Source organism: Catharus ustulatus, chromosome 9 (genome assembly GCF_009819885.2).
Source record: "Catharus ustulatus isolate bCatUst1 chromosome 9, bCatUst1.pri.v2, whole genome shotgun sequence".
Taxonomy (NCBI): domain Eukaryota; kingdom Metazoa; phylum Chordata; class Aves; order Passeriformes; family Turdidae; genus Catharus; species Catharus ustulatus.
In genome coordinates this window covers 1,793,922-1,808,248 of record NC_046229.1, presented here as the reverse complement: position 1 = coordinate 1,808,248, position 14,327 = coordinate 1,793,922, and the positions used below count along the sequence as shown (strand labels likewise).

The 14,327-nt window shown below is 40.2% G+C and overlaps 1 protein-coding gene across 1 annotated transcript in view; it reads right to left on the bottom strand.

The window, feature by feature from the left end:
- The window catches only part of LOC117000055 (tyrosine-protein kinase JAK1-like), a 52,455-nt gene that overhangs the window by 16,314 nt on the left and 21,814 nt on the right, over window positions 1–14,327 (bottom strand). The window contains exons 2-9 of the mRNA XM_033067402.2: window positions 13,649–13,725; window positions 12,685–12,883; window positions 10,474–10,597; window positions 6,486–6,636; window positions 5,279–5,442; window positions 3,715–4,048; window positions 2,186–2,359; window positions 483–640 (exon numbers count right to left, since the gene is read on the bottom strand). Coding sequence (XP_032923293.1) covers window positions 483–640; window positions 2,186–2,359; window positions 3,715–4,048; window positions 5,279–5,442; window positions 6,486–6,636; window positions 10,474–10,597; window positions 12,685–12,883; window positions 13,649–13,654 — 1,310 coding nt within the window. The 5' untranslated portion in view covers window positions 13,655–13,725. The remainder of the gene's footprint in view (window positions 1–482; window positions 641–2,185; window positions 2,360–3,714; window positions 4,049–5,278; window positions 5,443–6,485; window positions 6,637–10,473; window positions 10,598–12,684; window positions 12,884–13,648; window positions 13,726–14,327) is intronic.

Genomic DNA, 14,327 nt, shown 5'->3' with positions numbered 1-14,327 from the left:
GAGGGAAACTGCACCTTGTACAGGAGCACTGCTCCAACTGAGCCACATCTGTCACTGCAGGAGGATGCAGCCACCATGGGATGGGACTGCTGCCAACACCCTGCCTGACGGGTGTCAGGCTGTACTCTGACTGTGTCAGGGTTTGGGGTTTGTTCTTTGTAGTGCTGTATTTCTATTTTAATTTCCCTAGAAAAGAACTGTTATTCCTAATTCCCATATTTTTGCCTGAAAGCCCCTTGATTTCAAAATTATAATAATTTGGAGGGAGGGGGTTTCCATTCTCCATTTCAAAGAGAAGCTCCTGCCTTTCTCAGCAGACACCTCTCCTCCAAACTAAAACAGCAACTTTTCATTCTTTGTCCATATATCAGCCACACCTGATTATAAACCGCACTTTGGGTTCGGACCAAAATTTTAGTGAAAATGGTGCAGCTTACAATTGTGAAATTTTAAATAAAGTTAAAAATGCAGAAGTGACTGACCAGATGGGCCCGTGGCAGCCGTTCTTGATGTTGTGCTGGATGAGGGGAGGAGCCACATCAGTGCACAGGTAGTGGTGGGCATCTGCTGTCAGCCTGAAGTAGCCATCGACCAGCGAGGTGAAGGACAGCGCCTCGGCGTGCGAGCCCAGCCTCAGCTCCTGCAGGAACACAAACTCAGCTGGGCCAGGGCAGCAGCAGCAGGGCTGCAAGGTCCCTGCACTGCTGGGGTTAGAGAGGCACCAGCATCCAACCACCTCTGGCTACAGGATGTTGGTTTTAGTGGCCATTCCCTGCTGTTCCCTGTCCTGCCCAGATTCTCGAGCATCACAAATTCTGTAATTTCCTCCTGGAATTTGTGAGAGAAAAATCTGTGCCATTGCCAAGGACAGCACATTTTGAATCACATTTTTGTCTCAATTACACATTTGTGTCACTTCTGGCTACAGGATGTTGGTTTTAGTGGCCATTCCCTGCTGTCCCCTGTCCTGCCCAGATTCTCCAGCATCACAAATTCTGTAATTCCTCCTGGGATTTGTGATGGAAAATTTGCTGCCAGAGTGGACACAACTTTTAACAGTACTTTGCCCTGCCCAGTGCCAAGGGTTGATTTTAGAGATAATATCTTAGAAAAGAAAGGTTTTATAAAATCAGCCCTTGCTCTGAATTACCAGTTCCCATAAATAAAAATCCTAAAAAGGAAAGCAGGCAGCACAACGAATTATTCCTGTAGGGAAAACCCAGCCTGCACCTGTAAAAACCAAGAAATCTGTGCCATGGGAATCAGTGAAATAAAAAATAAAATGTGTAAATCCAGGAACAGAGGTTTGATGGACAAGCAAAATGCCATTTACTGACCAATTAATTGAGTGGCAAGAAAGTTATGAACCAATTAAACACAAGGTCTTGAACAGTGTATAAAAATGGGCTGGAACATTAAAAATTGGTTTTTCTGCAGGAAGAAACTGAGTCCTGTCTGCTGTTACTGCAGCAAAGGGCAGCACATTTTGTGTTCTTTGTTGTTTCCACTCCAAATGTCCCTCCAGGCTGTTGTCACCTTCTGCCCATGGAGGGAAATAAGAATATTAATATCAATATAATAATTTGAATATTAATATCAATATAATAACTTGAATATTAATATCAATATAATAATTTGAACATTAACATCAATATAATAATTTGAATATTAAAATCAATATAATTTGAATATTAACATCAATATAATAATTTGAATAATAATATCAATATAATAACTTGAATATCAATATCAATATAATAATTTGAATATTAACATCAATATAATAATGTGAATATTAATATCGATATAATAATTTAAATAAATATAATCTAATAAATATTATTTAATAATTTGACAACTGTTTTAATAATCAATAATTAAGTCAATTATTTATTATTATTATTATTAGTGTATTTTATTATTATAATATGTAATATTGACTTATTTAATTATTATAATATTCAATGTGATTATAATAATTATTTATAGAAATCAATAATTATTACTGGAAAATATGATTTAAAATAAATAATAATTATGGAAATATGCTTTAAAATAAATAATAATTCTTATTAAAATAAGAATATGAAATAATTAATAATAATTCCAAGCAGGGAATTGAATCCACACCCCAGGGAGGGTGAGGTGACAAATTCTGAATTTTGTTTTTCTGGGTAGTTCTCACCATCCTTTTGTTGTCCTGTTTGTTGATGCTGACTGTGGAGTCCTTGATGACAATGTGGGTGATTTCAGGGAAGTAGGAGAAGCTGTTCCACATCTCCCTGAGTTTGTGCTTTTCCTCCTCCTTCTTGCCTTTGCCATCAGATTTTTTCTTCTTCTCCTTCTCTGTCTGTACAGGCTGCAAATGGATTTGGGATAAATTTGTTTAGCACAGTGGTTTTAGTCTAAAACAAAAATGAATAGTAATGTAAAATAATTAATTATTAATTGGAATTTTAGAATAGAATTTAAAATCTTAAAAATAATATAAATTACAGTATAATTATATTTATAATTCTATTTATAATTATATAAAATATAGAATATAATGTATTGTATAATATACGCTTACTCTATACCAAAAATCATTCAAGAATATAAATTAGAATTCATTCATTCATTCTATAAATTCTAGAATTCCTTCTAGTAATATAAATTAATTATTTATTAGTTAGAATTATATAACAGAGTTAAAATATAAAGTATAAAAAATAATATAAATTATGGAATAATAATAGAAAATATAGAACACAATTTATTCTAATACATTTTCTCTATACCAAAAATTCACTCCAGAGTAGTAATATAAATTAGTTATTTCTTAGTTAGAATTATCAAATAAAATTATAATAGAAATTATGAAAATAATATAAATTATAGAATAATAGAAAATAGAGAATATAATGTATTCTAATACATTTACTCATTTCATTCTAGAATAATTATATAAATTAACTATTAATTAGAATTATAATATGAATTATACAATTAATATAACTTCTTGAATAATAATAGAAAATATAGAATATAATGTATTCTAATACATTTACTCTATACCAAAAATTCACTCCAGAGTAGTAATATAAATTAGTTATTTCTTAGTTAGAATTATCAAATAGAATTATAATATAAATTATGAAAATTATATAAATTATAGAATAATAATAGAAAATAAAGAATATAATGTATTCTAATACATTTACTCATTTCATTCTAGAATAATTATATAAATTAACTATTAATTAGAATTATAATATGAATTATACAATTAAAATAACTTCTTGAATAATAATAGAAAATATAGAATATGTTTTCTAATACATTTTTTCAATACCAAAAATTCATTCTAGAATAGTAATATAAATTAATTATTTCTTAGTTAGAATTATCAAATAGAATTATAATATAAATTATAGAATAATAACAGAAAATATAATATACTGTATAATGTACATTCACTCTGTACCAAAAATCATTCTGTAATTTCCCAGTGTGTATTAGGGGTTACCCCACGTTGCTGCCCAGTGCTGAATAAACATTCACTTCCTAACTTTAAATTGTTACAGAGTTTTTTGTCCTCACAGCTGAGTATCAGTGTTAGACCAATACTCATATTTTGGTAAATCACCCCCTCCAACAAAATCTGCTCTGCAGTGTGTGAAGAGCACAAAAATCCCCAAAAACCCCAAAGCAAATTCTGGAATTGTTACTCACGCTGGGCTTGAGCCTCCACTGGATGCCGTTGTTCCCCGTCACCATCACCTCGTACTTCTCCTGCTCTCCACAATTCAATTTACTGATCTCATTCTCAGCAGAGATCAGCAGGAAGGAAGTCTCAAAGATCTCTGCCCCATAGTATTTGGTCAGGATCTCCATGGTGGATAAATATTTCACCTTCAGGTCGCGCGGGGAGACGCTGTTGTTGCAGATGGTTTTGTTGTTGAACTCCTTGAGGAAATGCTTGAAAACGTTATTGATCCGGATCCTGGTCAGGAAATTCCTCTGCCTGATGGTTCTGTTCAGGGTCTCAGGGATGTAATGCTTGTAACTGGGGGGGAGAATGAGGGATTCAGCTGGGAGAACTGGGAGAACTGGGAGAATTGGGAGAACTGGGAGAATGGAGAGAACTGGGAGAACTGGGAGAATTGGGAGAACTGGGAGAATGGAGAGAACTGGGAGAATTGGGAGAATTGGGAGAATTCCTCTGCCTGATGGTTCAGGGTCTCAAGGATATAATGCTTGTAACTTGGGGGGGAGAACAAGGGATTCAAGTGGGAGAACTGGGAGAATTGGGAGAATGGAGAGAACTGGGAGAATTGGGAGAATTCCTCAGCCTGATGATTCAGGATCTCAGGGATGTAATGCTTGTAACTGGGAGGGAGAACAAGGGATTCAGCTGGGAGAACTGGGAGAAAGAACTGGGAGAACTGGGAGAATTGGGATAATTGGGAGAATTCCTTTGCCTGATGGTTCAGGGTCTCAGATGTAACACTTGTAACTGGCGGGGAGAACAAGGGATTCAACTGGGAGAACTGGGAGAATTCCTCTGCCTGATGATCTTGTTCAAGGTCTCAGGGATGTAATGCTTGTAACTGGGAGGGAGAACAAGGGATTCAGCTGGGAGGACTGGAAGAACTGGGAGAATTGGGAAAACTGGGAGAATTGGGAGAATTGGGAGAACTGGGAGAATTCCTCTACCTGATGGTTCTGTTCAGGGTCTCAGGGATATAATGCTTGTAACTTGGGGGGGAGAACAAGGGATTCAAGTGGGAGAACTGGGAGAATTGGGAGAACTGGGAGAATTCCTCAGCCTGATGATTCAGGATCTCAGGGATCTACTGCTTGTAACTGGAGGGGATAATGAGGGATTCAGCTGGGAGAACTGGGAGAATTGGGAGAATTGGGAGAACTGGGAGAACTCCTCTGCCTGATGGTTCAGGGTCTCAGGGATGCAATGCTTGTAACTTGGGGGGTAGAACAAGGGATTCAACTGGGAGAACTGGGAAAACTGGGACAACTGGGAGAATTGGGAGAATTCCTCTGCCTGATGGTTCTGTTCAGGGTCTCAGGGATGTAATGCTTGTAACTGGGAGGGAGAACAAGGGATTCAGTTGGGAGAACTGGGAGAACAGGGAGAAAGAACTGGGAGAACTGGGAGAATTCCTCTGCCTGATGGTCTTGTTCAGGGTCTCGGATGTAACGCTTGTAACCGGCAGGGAGAAAAGGGGCTCAGCTGGGAGAGCTGGGAGAAGTGGGCCAAGGGCTGCTGGCAGCTGACCTGATGTCCTTGGGCAGCTCTGGCAGTTTCATGTTCCTCCTGATGGCATCGTGGGAGATGGCCAGCACAGCCATGCCCAGGCACTCGTTCTCGATCTCGTGCACCTCCTGCTCGTTCTTGGGGTCCCGGATGGGTGCCAGCCCCTTCACCAGGTCATACTGGCCCTTAACACAACAAAAAATCCAATTTATCCAGCTGCTCATTCCCAGAGCTTGTCCCTGAGCCAGGAATTCATCCCAGGATCCTTAGGCAAGGAGAAGCTCCTCCCCTTCTTTTATACCTCAGCCCATCAAAAATTCACTTTTTAAAAAATTAACTACAGAAATCACCAGCCCTGCCCCCTTTTAACCCCTTTAATATTTATTTTCTGGTCCACAAAACCAGTTGTGTGTCTCTGTTTTATCTCTTTCCTTCTCATGCAAAGCCTCCATGAATTTCATGGATTTATCTCTAAGCCAAGTCTGGCTCTGGCACAGCCTGGGAAGTGTTTGGTTATCAAAGAGCAAAGACATTTCTGTCCTTGTTGCTTTAATGTTTCCCTGGAATTCCCTTTCCTTGGGGTTTCCCAACTAAACAAGGATTTGCTGGAGCAGCTCCACCTTGTGTCTTTTTCTGAAGGGCACACTCCTATTACCAAAATCCTGCAGGAATTCCACTCAGAATCAACAGTAAATGAGATTTCCTCAGTGCATTCAATTTGCCCTTTCATCAATCTGAATTTTCCCTTTTTTTTTTGGTTTTTTTTTTGTTGTTTGTTTGGGGTGGTTTTTTTTGTTTTTTTTTGTTTTTTTGTGTGTTTGAAAAATCCTTTGGAAGGCACAAGAAGAGAGCAAAACTGCAGTGAGATTATAAATCTTTATCACCACGGGGTTATCAGTAAATGTTTATCAATTTTTTAGCACCACCCAGTAACAAAACCTCATTAAAAGGACCCAGCCCTGCCAGATCTCCCTCTGCTGCTGCTCCTCTCCAGCCCCAGAATGTCCCAGCTCTGTGACTGACAGCTTTTACAAACACAAATAATCCACTTTAGAAGAAAATATCTATAAAAATAAAACACTTTTTGGACTGGCAGAGTTTCTTTCATGCAGCAAATTCCTCCCCACCATTCAGAACACACAGTGTATATTTTAGGAGCTTAAAAAGCGGTTTTTAAAGCAGAATCCCCGAGTTTTAATGGGAATGCAGGATCAGAGACAATTCCAACCTGTGCAAAGATGTACTCCAGGGAATATGCATCGAGGATGGGGGTCCCCTCTGGGGCCAGTTTCTTGTCATAGGCCTTGGCTTTCCTTGGGGAGTGTCTCCACACCGAGGGCTCGCTCTCGCTGGTCCCGTGCCAGTTGGTGAAATAATATCTGGCCAAAAAAAACACAGTCAAACTTTAAAACTTTCTGGGAAAAGTCTTAATTTCCACAAGATAAATTGGACTTTGAAAAGGAAAGCAGTTAAAGGCAAAAGTCAGTCAAATTTCTGCCCTAAGATTGAGTGGTCTGACAGTGCAAGCACATTCCTGGGGGAAATGATAAAATTTTTTATTTTTTTGTTAAAAAGATGGAGCACCTCTCCTGTGAGGAAAGACTGAGAGCTGGGGGTGCTCACCTGGAAAGGAGAAGGATCCAGGGAGAGCTCAGAGCCCCTGGCAGGGCCTGAAGGGGCTCCAGGAGAGCTGCAGAGGGACTGGGGACAAGGATGGAGGGACAGGACACAGGGAATGGATTCCCAGAGGGTAGGGATGGGTGGGATTTGGGGATTTTGGGATACTGAGATATTGGGATATTGGGATTTTAAGATTTTGGGATATTGGGATTTTGGGATATTGGGAAGGAATTCCTGGCTGGGTTGGAATTCCCAGAGCAGCTGTGGCTGCCCCTGGATCCCTGGCAGTGCCCAAGGTCAGGCTGGATGGGGCTTGGAGCAGCCTGGACAGTGAAAGGTGTCCCTGGGGTGGGATGGGATGGGATTTAAGGTCCCTCCCAGTCCAAACCAGTCTGGGATTGACATTTCTAAAGCCCCAAATCTGCAGAGGTCAAGGCTGGAGTGTCTCAGCCTCAGCACAGAGTCAGGCTCTGCAGCAAAATAAAATTAATATTTTTAGGTCAGCTCTTCTTAGGCAGGAACTCCAACCCAAAACTGTGCCAAAAACTCCTGACAAGAACCAGGAGATACTCAAGAGCTCCTTGGGCTGAAGCCTGAAGAGCAGAGCAAAGCAAATCCTTCTGAAATCCAAAGGAAATGATTTTGCTTCCCACTTCTCCTGCAGAAGAGGAGTCAGAATTAATAACTCCAACTCTTTTGTTATTTCCTGGAAATAATTATGGGCAAGGTACTGTGTATTGTTTGTGATTGAGAGGAGAATTTGCTCCTTTTCCTAATTAACTGCTCTGATTAAGACAACACTGAGGAGTCACAAAAACAACTGGAGCCCCATTGTTTGAGGGATGAGTAAATAAAGGAGAATCTTTTCCTTGGAAAGCTCCATGGATTTGTGTGAGTGATTTTTGGTATTTCTCTTGCACAACACAGGAACAGGGGCACAGATTTCCTCATTCCCAGTTCCTGGGAAGGGAATTGTGCCCCTGAGCTCCAGGAGCAGCATCCAGCCCTCCCTCAGAGCTCTTGCAGGAGCTGGGGAGGGGAATTTTGGATTTCTTGGGAAGGTGGATTTAGATTTCAGGAAATTCTGTTATCCCAGAGTGGGCTGGGAGGGATCTGGAAGAATCATCTGCCCAAAATCCCTCCAGAAGGGAACTGGATCCCTTTTCCTCACCAAAAAAACCCAAACCCAGTTATGGAAGAGTTAAATTCTCTGTGAGCCAATGACTCCAGGATATTACAAAATCCTGGGGTTTCTCGTGATGGAGACTTTTTATTTTTTTTTTTTTAAAGAACTTGAGTCAAGTGTGAAAGCACAGGGTGCTCATAAAGTTTCTCTGAAAAATCCTTTTAAAACATCACCAGAAGTGCAGCAGCATCTGGCACTGATTTAGGGCAGAGGAGGAAAAGCTCACACAGAAAACAAAAAACTCTCAGCAGTGGGAGGAAAGTCAAACCCCAAAAACATTTCAAGGCAGTCACACCATTCACTTTAGAGACATCAAAAAGGACATGACTAAACCTACCAGTGATCACAAATACAAATTATTTCATTTCTGAATTACCATGGACAGTTAATCCATTGCTCTGCTAAAAAAGCCCAGATCATTTTCCTTTTTCCTGTGGAATTCTGCCTCTGGCAGAGCCCAGCACAAACCAAATTCATGTAGGGAGCAGTTTCACAACCCAAAAACCGCAATAAAAATAAATGAAATGAAGCAAAACACCACCAGGACATGAATGTATTCCTGGGAAAATGGGAAACTTTGGATTTTAGTGAAAAACTCTGAAATGCAGCTGAAATTATTTAAAATCTTTTTTTTTTGGCCCTAAATTTGTCAGTTTTCATTCATGGAGTGTAAGGGACAAAAGAGATGTCCCTGCCAAACTTCAAATCCCAACTCCAAAGCTGAAAAGATTAATAAAATAATAAATAAAAATTTAAAAAAAAATTAAAAACAAATAATAAACCACCAGAACTGTTAATTATGGAAAGCACGGGGTTTTCCACAGCATCATTCTACAAGGTGGTACAACAGGAAAAAAAATACAGAAAATAAAGCTCAGCATAAATTAATTTCAGGAAATAACAAAAGGATTGGAGTCATTAATTTAACAAAAGAATTGGAGTCATTAATTATCTTAAATCACTTTCCTGGGTTATGAACAGCCAAAAATGATTTTTAAGAGGGAGCTGCTCAGGCAATTTTTAGGAAGGTGCCTCCCATCCACCCACAGCAAAAACTGGGGTTTAGGAATTAAAAGTTCTTCATTAATTCATTAAATTTCAAAGTTAATTATTAAAAAATTAAATTTAGAAGATCCTAATTAATTTTAAGTTCTTAAGAATGAAAAGGATTAAATCCCCACAATTACACTTTCAATATCACCTTGTTTTACTGAGAAAAACAGAGAATTTCAGGCTCAGGGAAATCACATTACAGCAGAAATTTTTATTATTCAGGTTATTGTTCCTGTGGCTGATCTCAGGGCACCCAGTGCTCTGTAAAATCCTTTTAGAACCTTCAATTCTGTTATTTTATTTTGTGGTGTTTATCTGCCCAACCTCATCCCAGCTGGGTAAATCTGAGATCAGCCAGGGATAAGGCATTAATCACCCTAATTAAAGAAAAAAAAAAAAAAAAAAAAGAAAATACTCCAGCATCTTCTTCCTCCTCCAAAAATAGGAATGATCACTGTTTGAAAATCAAAATCAGTCATTTTTCCTTCATTTTTCCTTCATTTTTCCTTGCAGCAGTTCATCCAAAAATAACAATTCCAGCATGGAATCCAAGGGGAAGCACCTCCAGCTCAAAAATCCCATTTTTGAGCACCCAAAATGCCCCAGAGTGTGGCAATATTATTCACAAGGTTATTTTCTTACAGCTGTCCCTTGAAGAATCAAGAAATCTGGGATTTCCTAAAGTTTCTGGATTAATTATTCCTGCAAGCCAAGTTTATTTCAGATGTTTTTCTCCTATATTGAGCACTTAAAGCTCATATTGATACAAGAAAAGGGATAATAATGATTATGATTATGATGATAATAATAGTAATATAATAATAGTGATAATAATGATATAATAATAACAATATAATAATAATAATAATAATAATAATAATAATAATAATAATAATAATAATAATAATAATAATAATAATAATAATAATAATAATGTTGTCCTGGCTCCTGGTTTGATTTTTCCATGTTTTCCCACAGAGCTCTTGCAGTGCTGGAGAATTCCAAAAAAAAGAACTTTCTGTTTTTCTTTTGGAGAGTAAAATTCTCTCTGATTTCAGTAGGAACTGCAACATTTCAGATATAAATTCATCCCTGACACAAAACCCAAAGGTTTGGAGCCAATTTTCCAATTAATTTTGACTTTATTCACTCCCAGCTTTGTGGAAACAACTTCTCATGGTTTTTCAATTTTTTTTTCAAGGTTAAATCCCAAAGATGCAAAGAACTCAGGAGATATTTGAGCCTCCTGCTGCTCATCTCTCCTCTAAGCTGTGCCAAGCAAGCTGCTGCTTTTGGTGTTGCTTTCCTGCTCCCTCAGGGAAGAAATAAATCTCATTTTCCAGGTGTTTTCTCTTACCTCATGCGATAATGGAGCCTGAAGGATGATTTTTCATCCACCTTGAAGACCTGGTTTGGTGCATACCAGAGCTTTTTGTTCTCATCATACAGAGCAAAGAGGTTGTGGCACAGAGGGGACACAGCTGGCACAAAAACACACAAAAGGATGAATCACCAGGCTCCAGTGCACACCCACACCCCCAAACACAAATGAATAAAGCAAATATTGGATCATGAAAAGAAACTGATAGTGGGATTAGCCTGCAGCAAATATTAGGGAGGAAAGGTTGAGGTGGAGCTGTCACCTTGGTTCAACCCATGGGCTGTGGGGTGGATTAAACAGATATTTCTGGTGTTAAAGAAATTCTCAAATCCTCATTTGGCCCAAGGTCTGAGCTACAAGGAAATTACTTTAAACTTTCATTTTGTCCAGGTGACAGAAACGGGAGTTTTACCAAACTCACAACTTTGTTCTCAGCTTTATTTCAGTGATAATTTCAACCCCCAGGAGGTGAAATGAGGTTTTAGCAAATGAGCAGAAAGCTTTGCTCCCTCCACAGTGGGGCTAGGAACAGATTTTGGTATCAGTGGGCTGATCTGCTTGAGCTTTGCATTGACTCCATCCCAGAGCTGTGCTGTGTTCCAGATCTCTGGAACTCCCTGCTCCAGTTCTGGGAGCATCTGTGGGATCACAGCCCCAAAAGAGCAGCATTAACAGGTGCCTGTTAAACACCCCTTAAATCTCTTCAAAAACAACATCAGCACTCGTTTGATGAGGTTTGTCCTGCAGATTTATGTCTTTCACCCATTCCCATGGAAGAAGAGCAATCAGAAAAATGAGCTGAAGGGGATTACAAGAATCCAGGTGATGTGGGCAAAGAAAACATTTGAGAGCTGCAGGAGAATTCCTGCCCAGTTCCCCTGGATAACATTTGGTGTTCAGAACTGCAGACATAAAATCCCAGTGGGCTGTGAGATCAGAGATGAAATCCATGTTTTCCCTGGGGAATTACAGTAATTTCACCATTATAAGCTGCACCATTTTCACTAAAATTTTGGTCTGAACCCGAAGTGTGGCTTATAATCAGGTGTGGCTGATATATGGACAAAGAATGAAAAGTTGCTGTTTTAGTTTGGAGGACAGGTGTCTGCTGAGAAAGGCAGGAGCTTCTCTTTGAAATGGAGAATGGAAACCCCCTCCCTCCAAATTATTATAATTTTGAAATCAAGGGGCTCTCAGGCAAAGATATGGGAATTAGGAATAACAGTTCTTTACTAGGGAAATTAAAATAGAAATACAGCACTACAAAGAACAAACCCCAAACCCTGACACAGTCAGAGTACAGCCTGACACCGTCAGGCAGGGTGTTGGCAGCAGTCCCATCCCATGGTGGCTGCATCCTCCTGCAGTGACAGATGTGGCTCAGCTGGAGCAGTGCTCCTGTACAAGGTGCAGTTTCCCTCCGGAGCTCCAGTGGGGATGTGGAGAAATCCGGTTTTCCTCTGGAGTCCAGTGGAGAAAGGGGCTCCCTTAGTGTCCCAAACCCTCTGTTTTTATCTTGGTAAGAAATGTTGGGCTCTTCCCCCTGGCTGGAGCAACTCCCAATGGGATGCAGTAATTTTATCAGTGCCACAGTGGGACTCAATGGCCATGAGCAGAAAATGACTGGCTGGAGGAAGGATGGGTTGTGAAAAGATAAAGAACAATGCCCTGCCTGGTTTATAAACCATGGCCATTAACAGGAAATATCCCATGGAGATAAAGAACACTGCCCTGCCTGGTTTATAAACATGGCCATGAACAGGAGATATCCCATGGAGATAAAGAACACTGCCCTGCCTGGTTTATAAACCATGGCCATGAACAGGAGATATCCCATGAGATAAAGAACAATGCCCTGCCTGGTTTCAATGGATGCCCATTAGCAGAATATCTCCCACAGAGATCAGGATCACTGCCCCACCCTCAACAGATGGTGATAGAATAGATACCTTTGATCACACTCTGCATTGTAACATGCAGCTTATAATTGTGAAATTACTGTACAGGTGTTCTGTGAGCCCCAGCCCAGAGGGAGCAGCACAGCACAGCCCCTGCCACGTGAGGGATGCACACGAGGTGAAATCAGCTTTGTGGGGATTTACTGCCATGGGATGGCTCATCCTGTGACTGACACTCAGGGGATGCCTCACTTTGGGTGCAGAGAACTGGAATGATGGAAATACTCACAACACCTCTGGGCAGCCTCGATGCACAGCTCCTCCGAGGTGAACTCGCCGCTGGTGTAACAGATGGGGGCTTTGTCCTGCAGGTAGAAGAGGATCTCCAGCCCCTGGTGCTGAGCTTCCAGGTTGAGCTCATTCTTCCTTGTGCTCCTCATTTTTGCACAGAAAGCCATGGCTTTGCAATCTTCTTTCACGTTGAGATACTGGGAGGGGAGGGAGAAGAGGGGGAGTTGGAATTGTCAGGACACAAATCCATCAGTGCTGGTTCTGAGGCAGCACAATCCTCAAATCTCAGGTGGGGATTCACCCCAAACCAATGAGTGAAAAGGGGAAAAAAGAAATGTCAGGGATTATTCTGATTCTGGGAACTCTGCTCCAAACCAGTCCCTTCTCCTGTCCCTTCCTTTCCACAGTTTTTCTAAAGGGTTTCTCTTCTCAAAGCACAAAGAACTTTCACATCCTTCAGCTCCCAATTGGCTGGAAAACAACACTTGAGCCTGAGTGATTTAATTAAGCTCATTTGATGTTTCCTTTTTTTTTAAAAGTTGGCTTCTATTTTTACAGCCCCTTAACGGCAAAATGTTTCTCATTGTTTTCTCCCCTCTCACACTTTGTGTTTGAAACTGCTGATGCTTTATGAGTCATGATGTATTTTGTAAGATTTATTGGCATTTCTTTTTTATTCCTGCTTCTCTGTCTCTCCAGGAGGAAAGGGGAGCACTGAGTAGATTTAATGCAAGAGCTTTTACATGGCCAAGGATGCACAACAGGGCAGCTCTGACTCAAAAGAAAATTGCATTTTATACCAGTGTTTAAATAGAAGGAGCAGAAAGTTATTTGAGTTATTTTGGGTTCTTTGTTCTGTGTTTTTTCTAAGCTTTAGCTCAAAAAACAACAAAAGCCCAGTTTATAAAATTAATCCTCCCACTAAAAAACAAATTAAAAATGAACCCCCAAAGCCAACACACCTGCATTTATGTGCCTGTGGGATCCTCTACACAACTGAAATGGGTCTTCACTCTCCCCAGGAGAAGCTTCACTCTGACTGCAAAAAAAGGAAAAATGAACATTTTTAGGAATGGCTCAGTACAGTTTGAGGCACAAATGAAATGTCCAGGCTGATAAAATTCCACCTGCAATCCCAGGGAATTTATTGTAACTGAGATCTGATCTCAGCCAAAGGCATCCCAGGAACCAGCCAGGAGTTTGGGCACATCCACTGATCCCTCCTAGTACAAAACAAAACAAAATAAAATAGGAAAAAAAAAAGAAAAACAAAAAACCAAACCAGGGAAATCCAGCCCTGGTTACTCCCTGGCTTTCCCCCCATTTTCAGATTGGAATTGTTCTCATCACAAGCCCCAGCTGTGACACCACAGGAACATTTTCCTCTCTGCTTCACCTCCTCCATCCCTTCATCCCTGACATTTTTCATTAGATATTAATCCCAATTCTTCCCTGCTCTGTGTTGCTCCTTCCCCTCCCAGATTATCCAAACTGCACCTGACAGTGCTGCTGCCCTGGCAGATTCTTCCTCTTCCAGCCTCCATCCTCCTCCAGCCTCTCTGCCAAAATGTGTTTAAAACTAAATGTTTATTTATTATTTTTGCTTCACCAGGGTGAGGCCTCAATCTGACACCTAGCAGA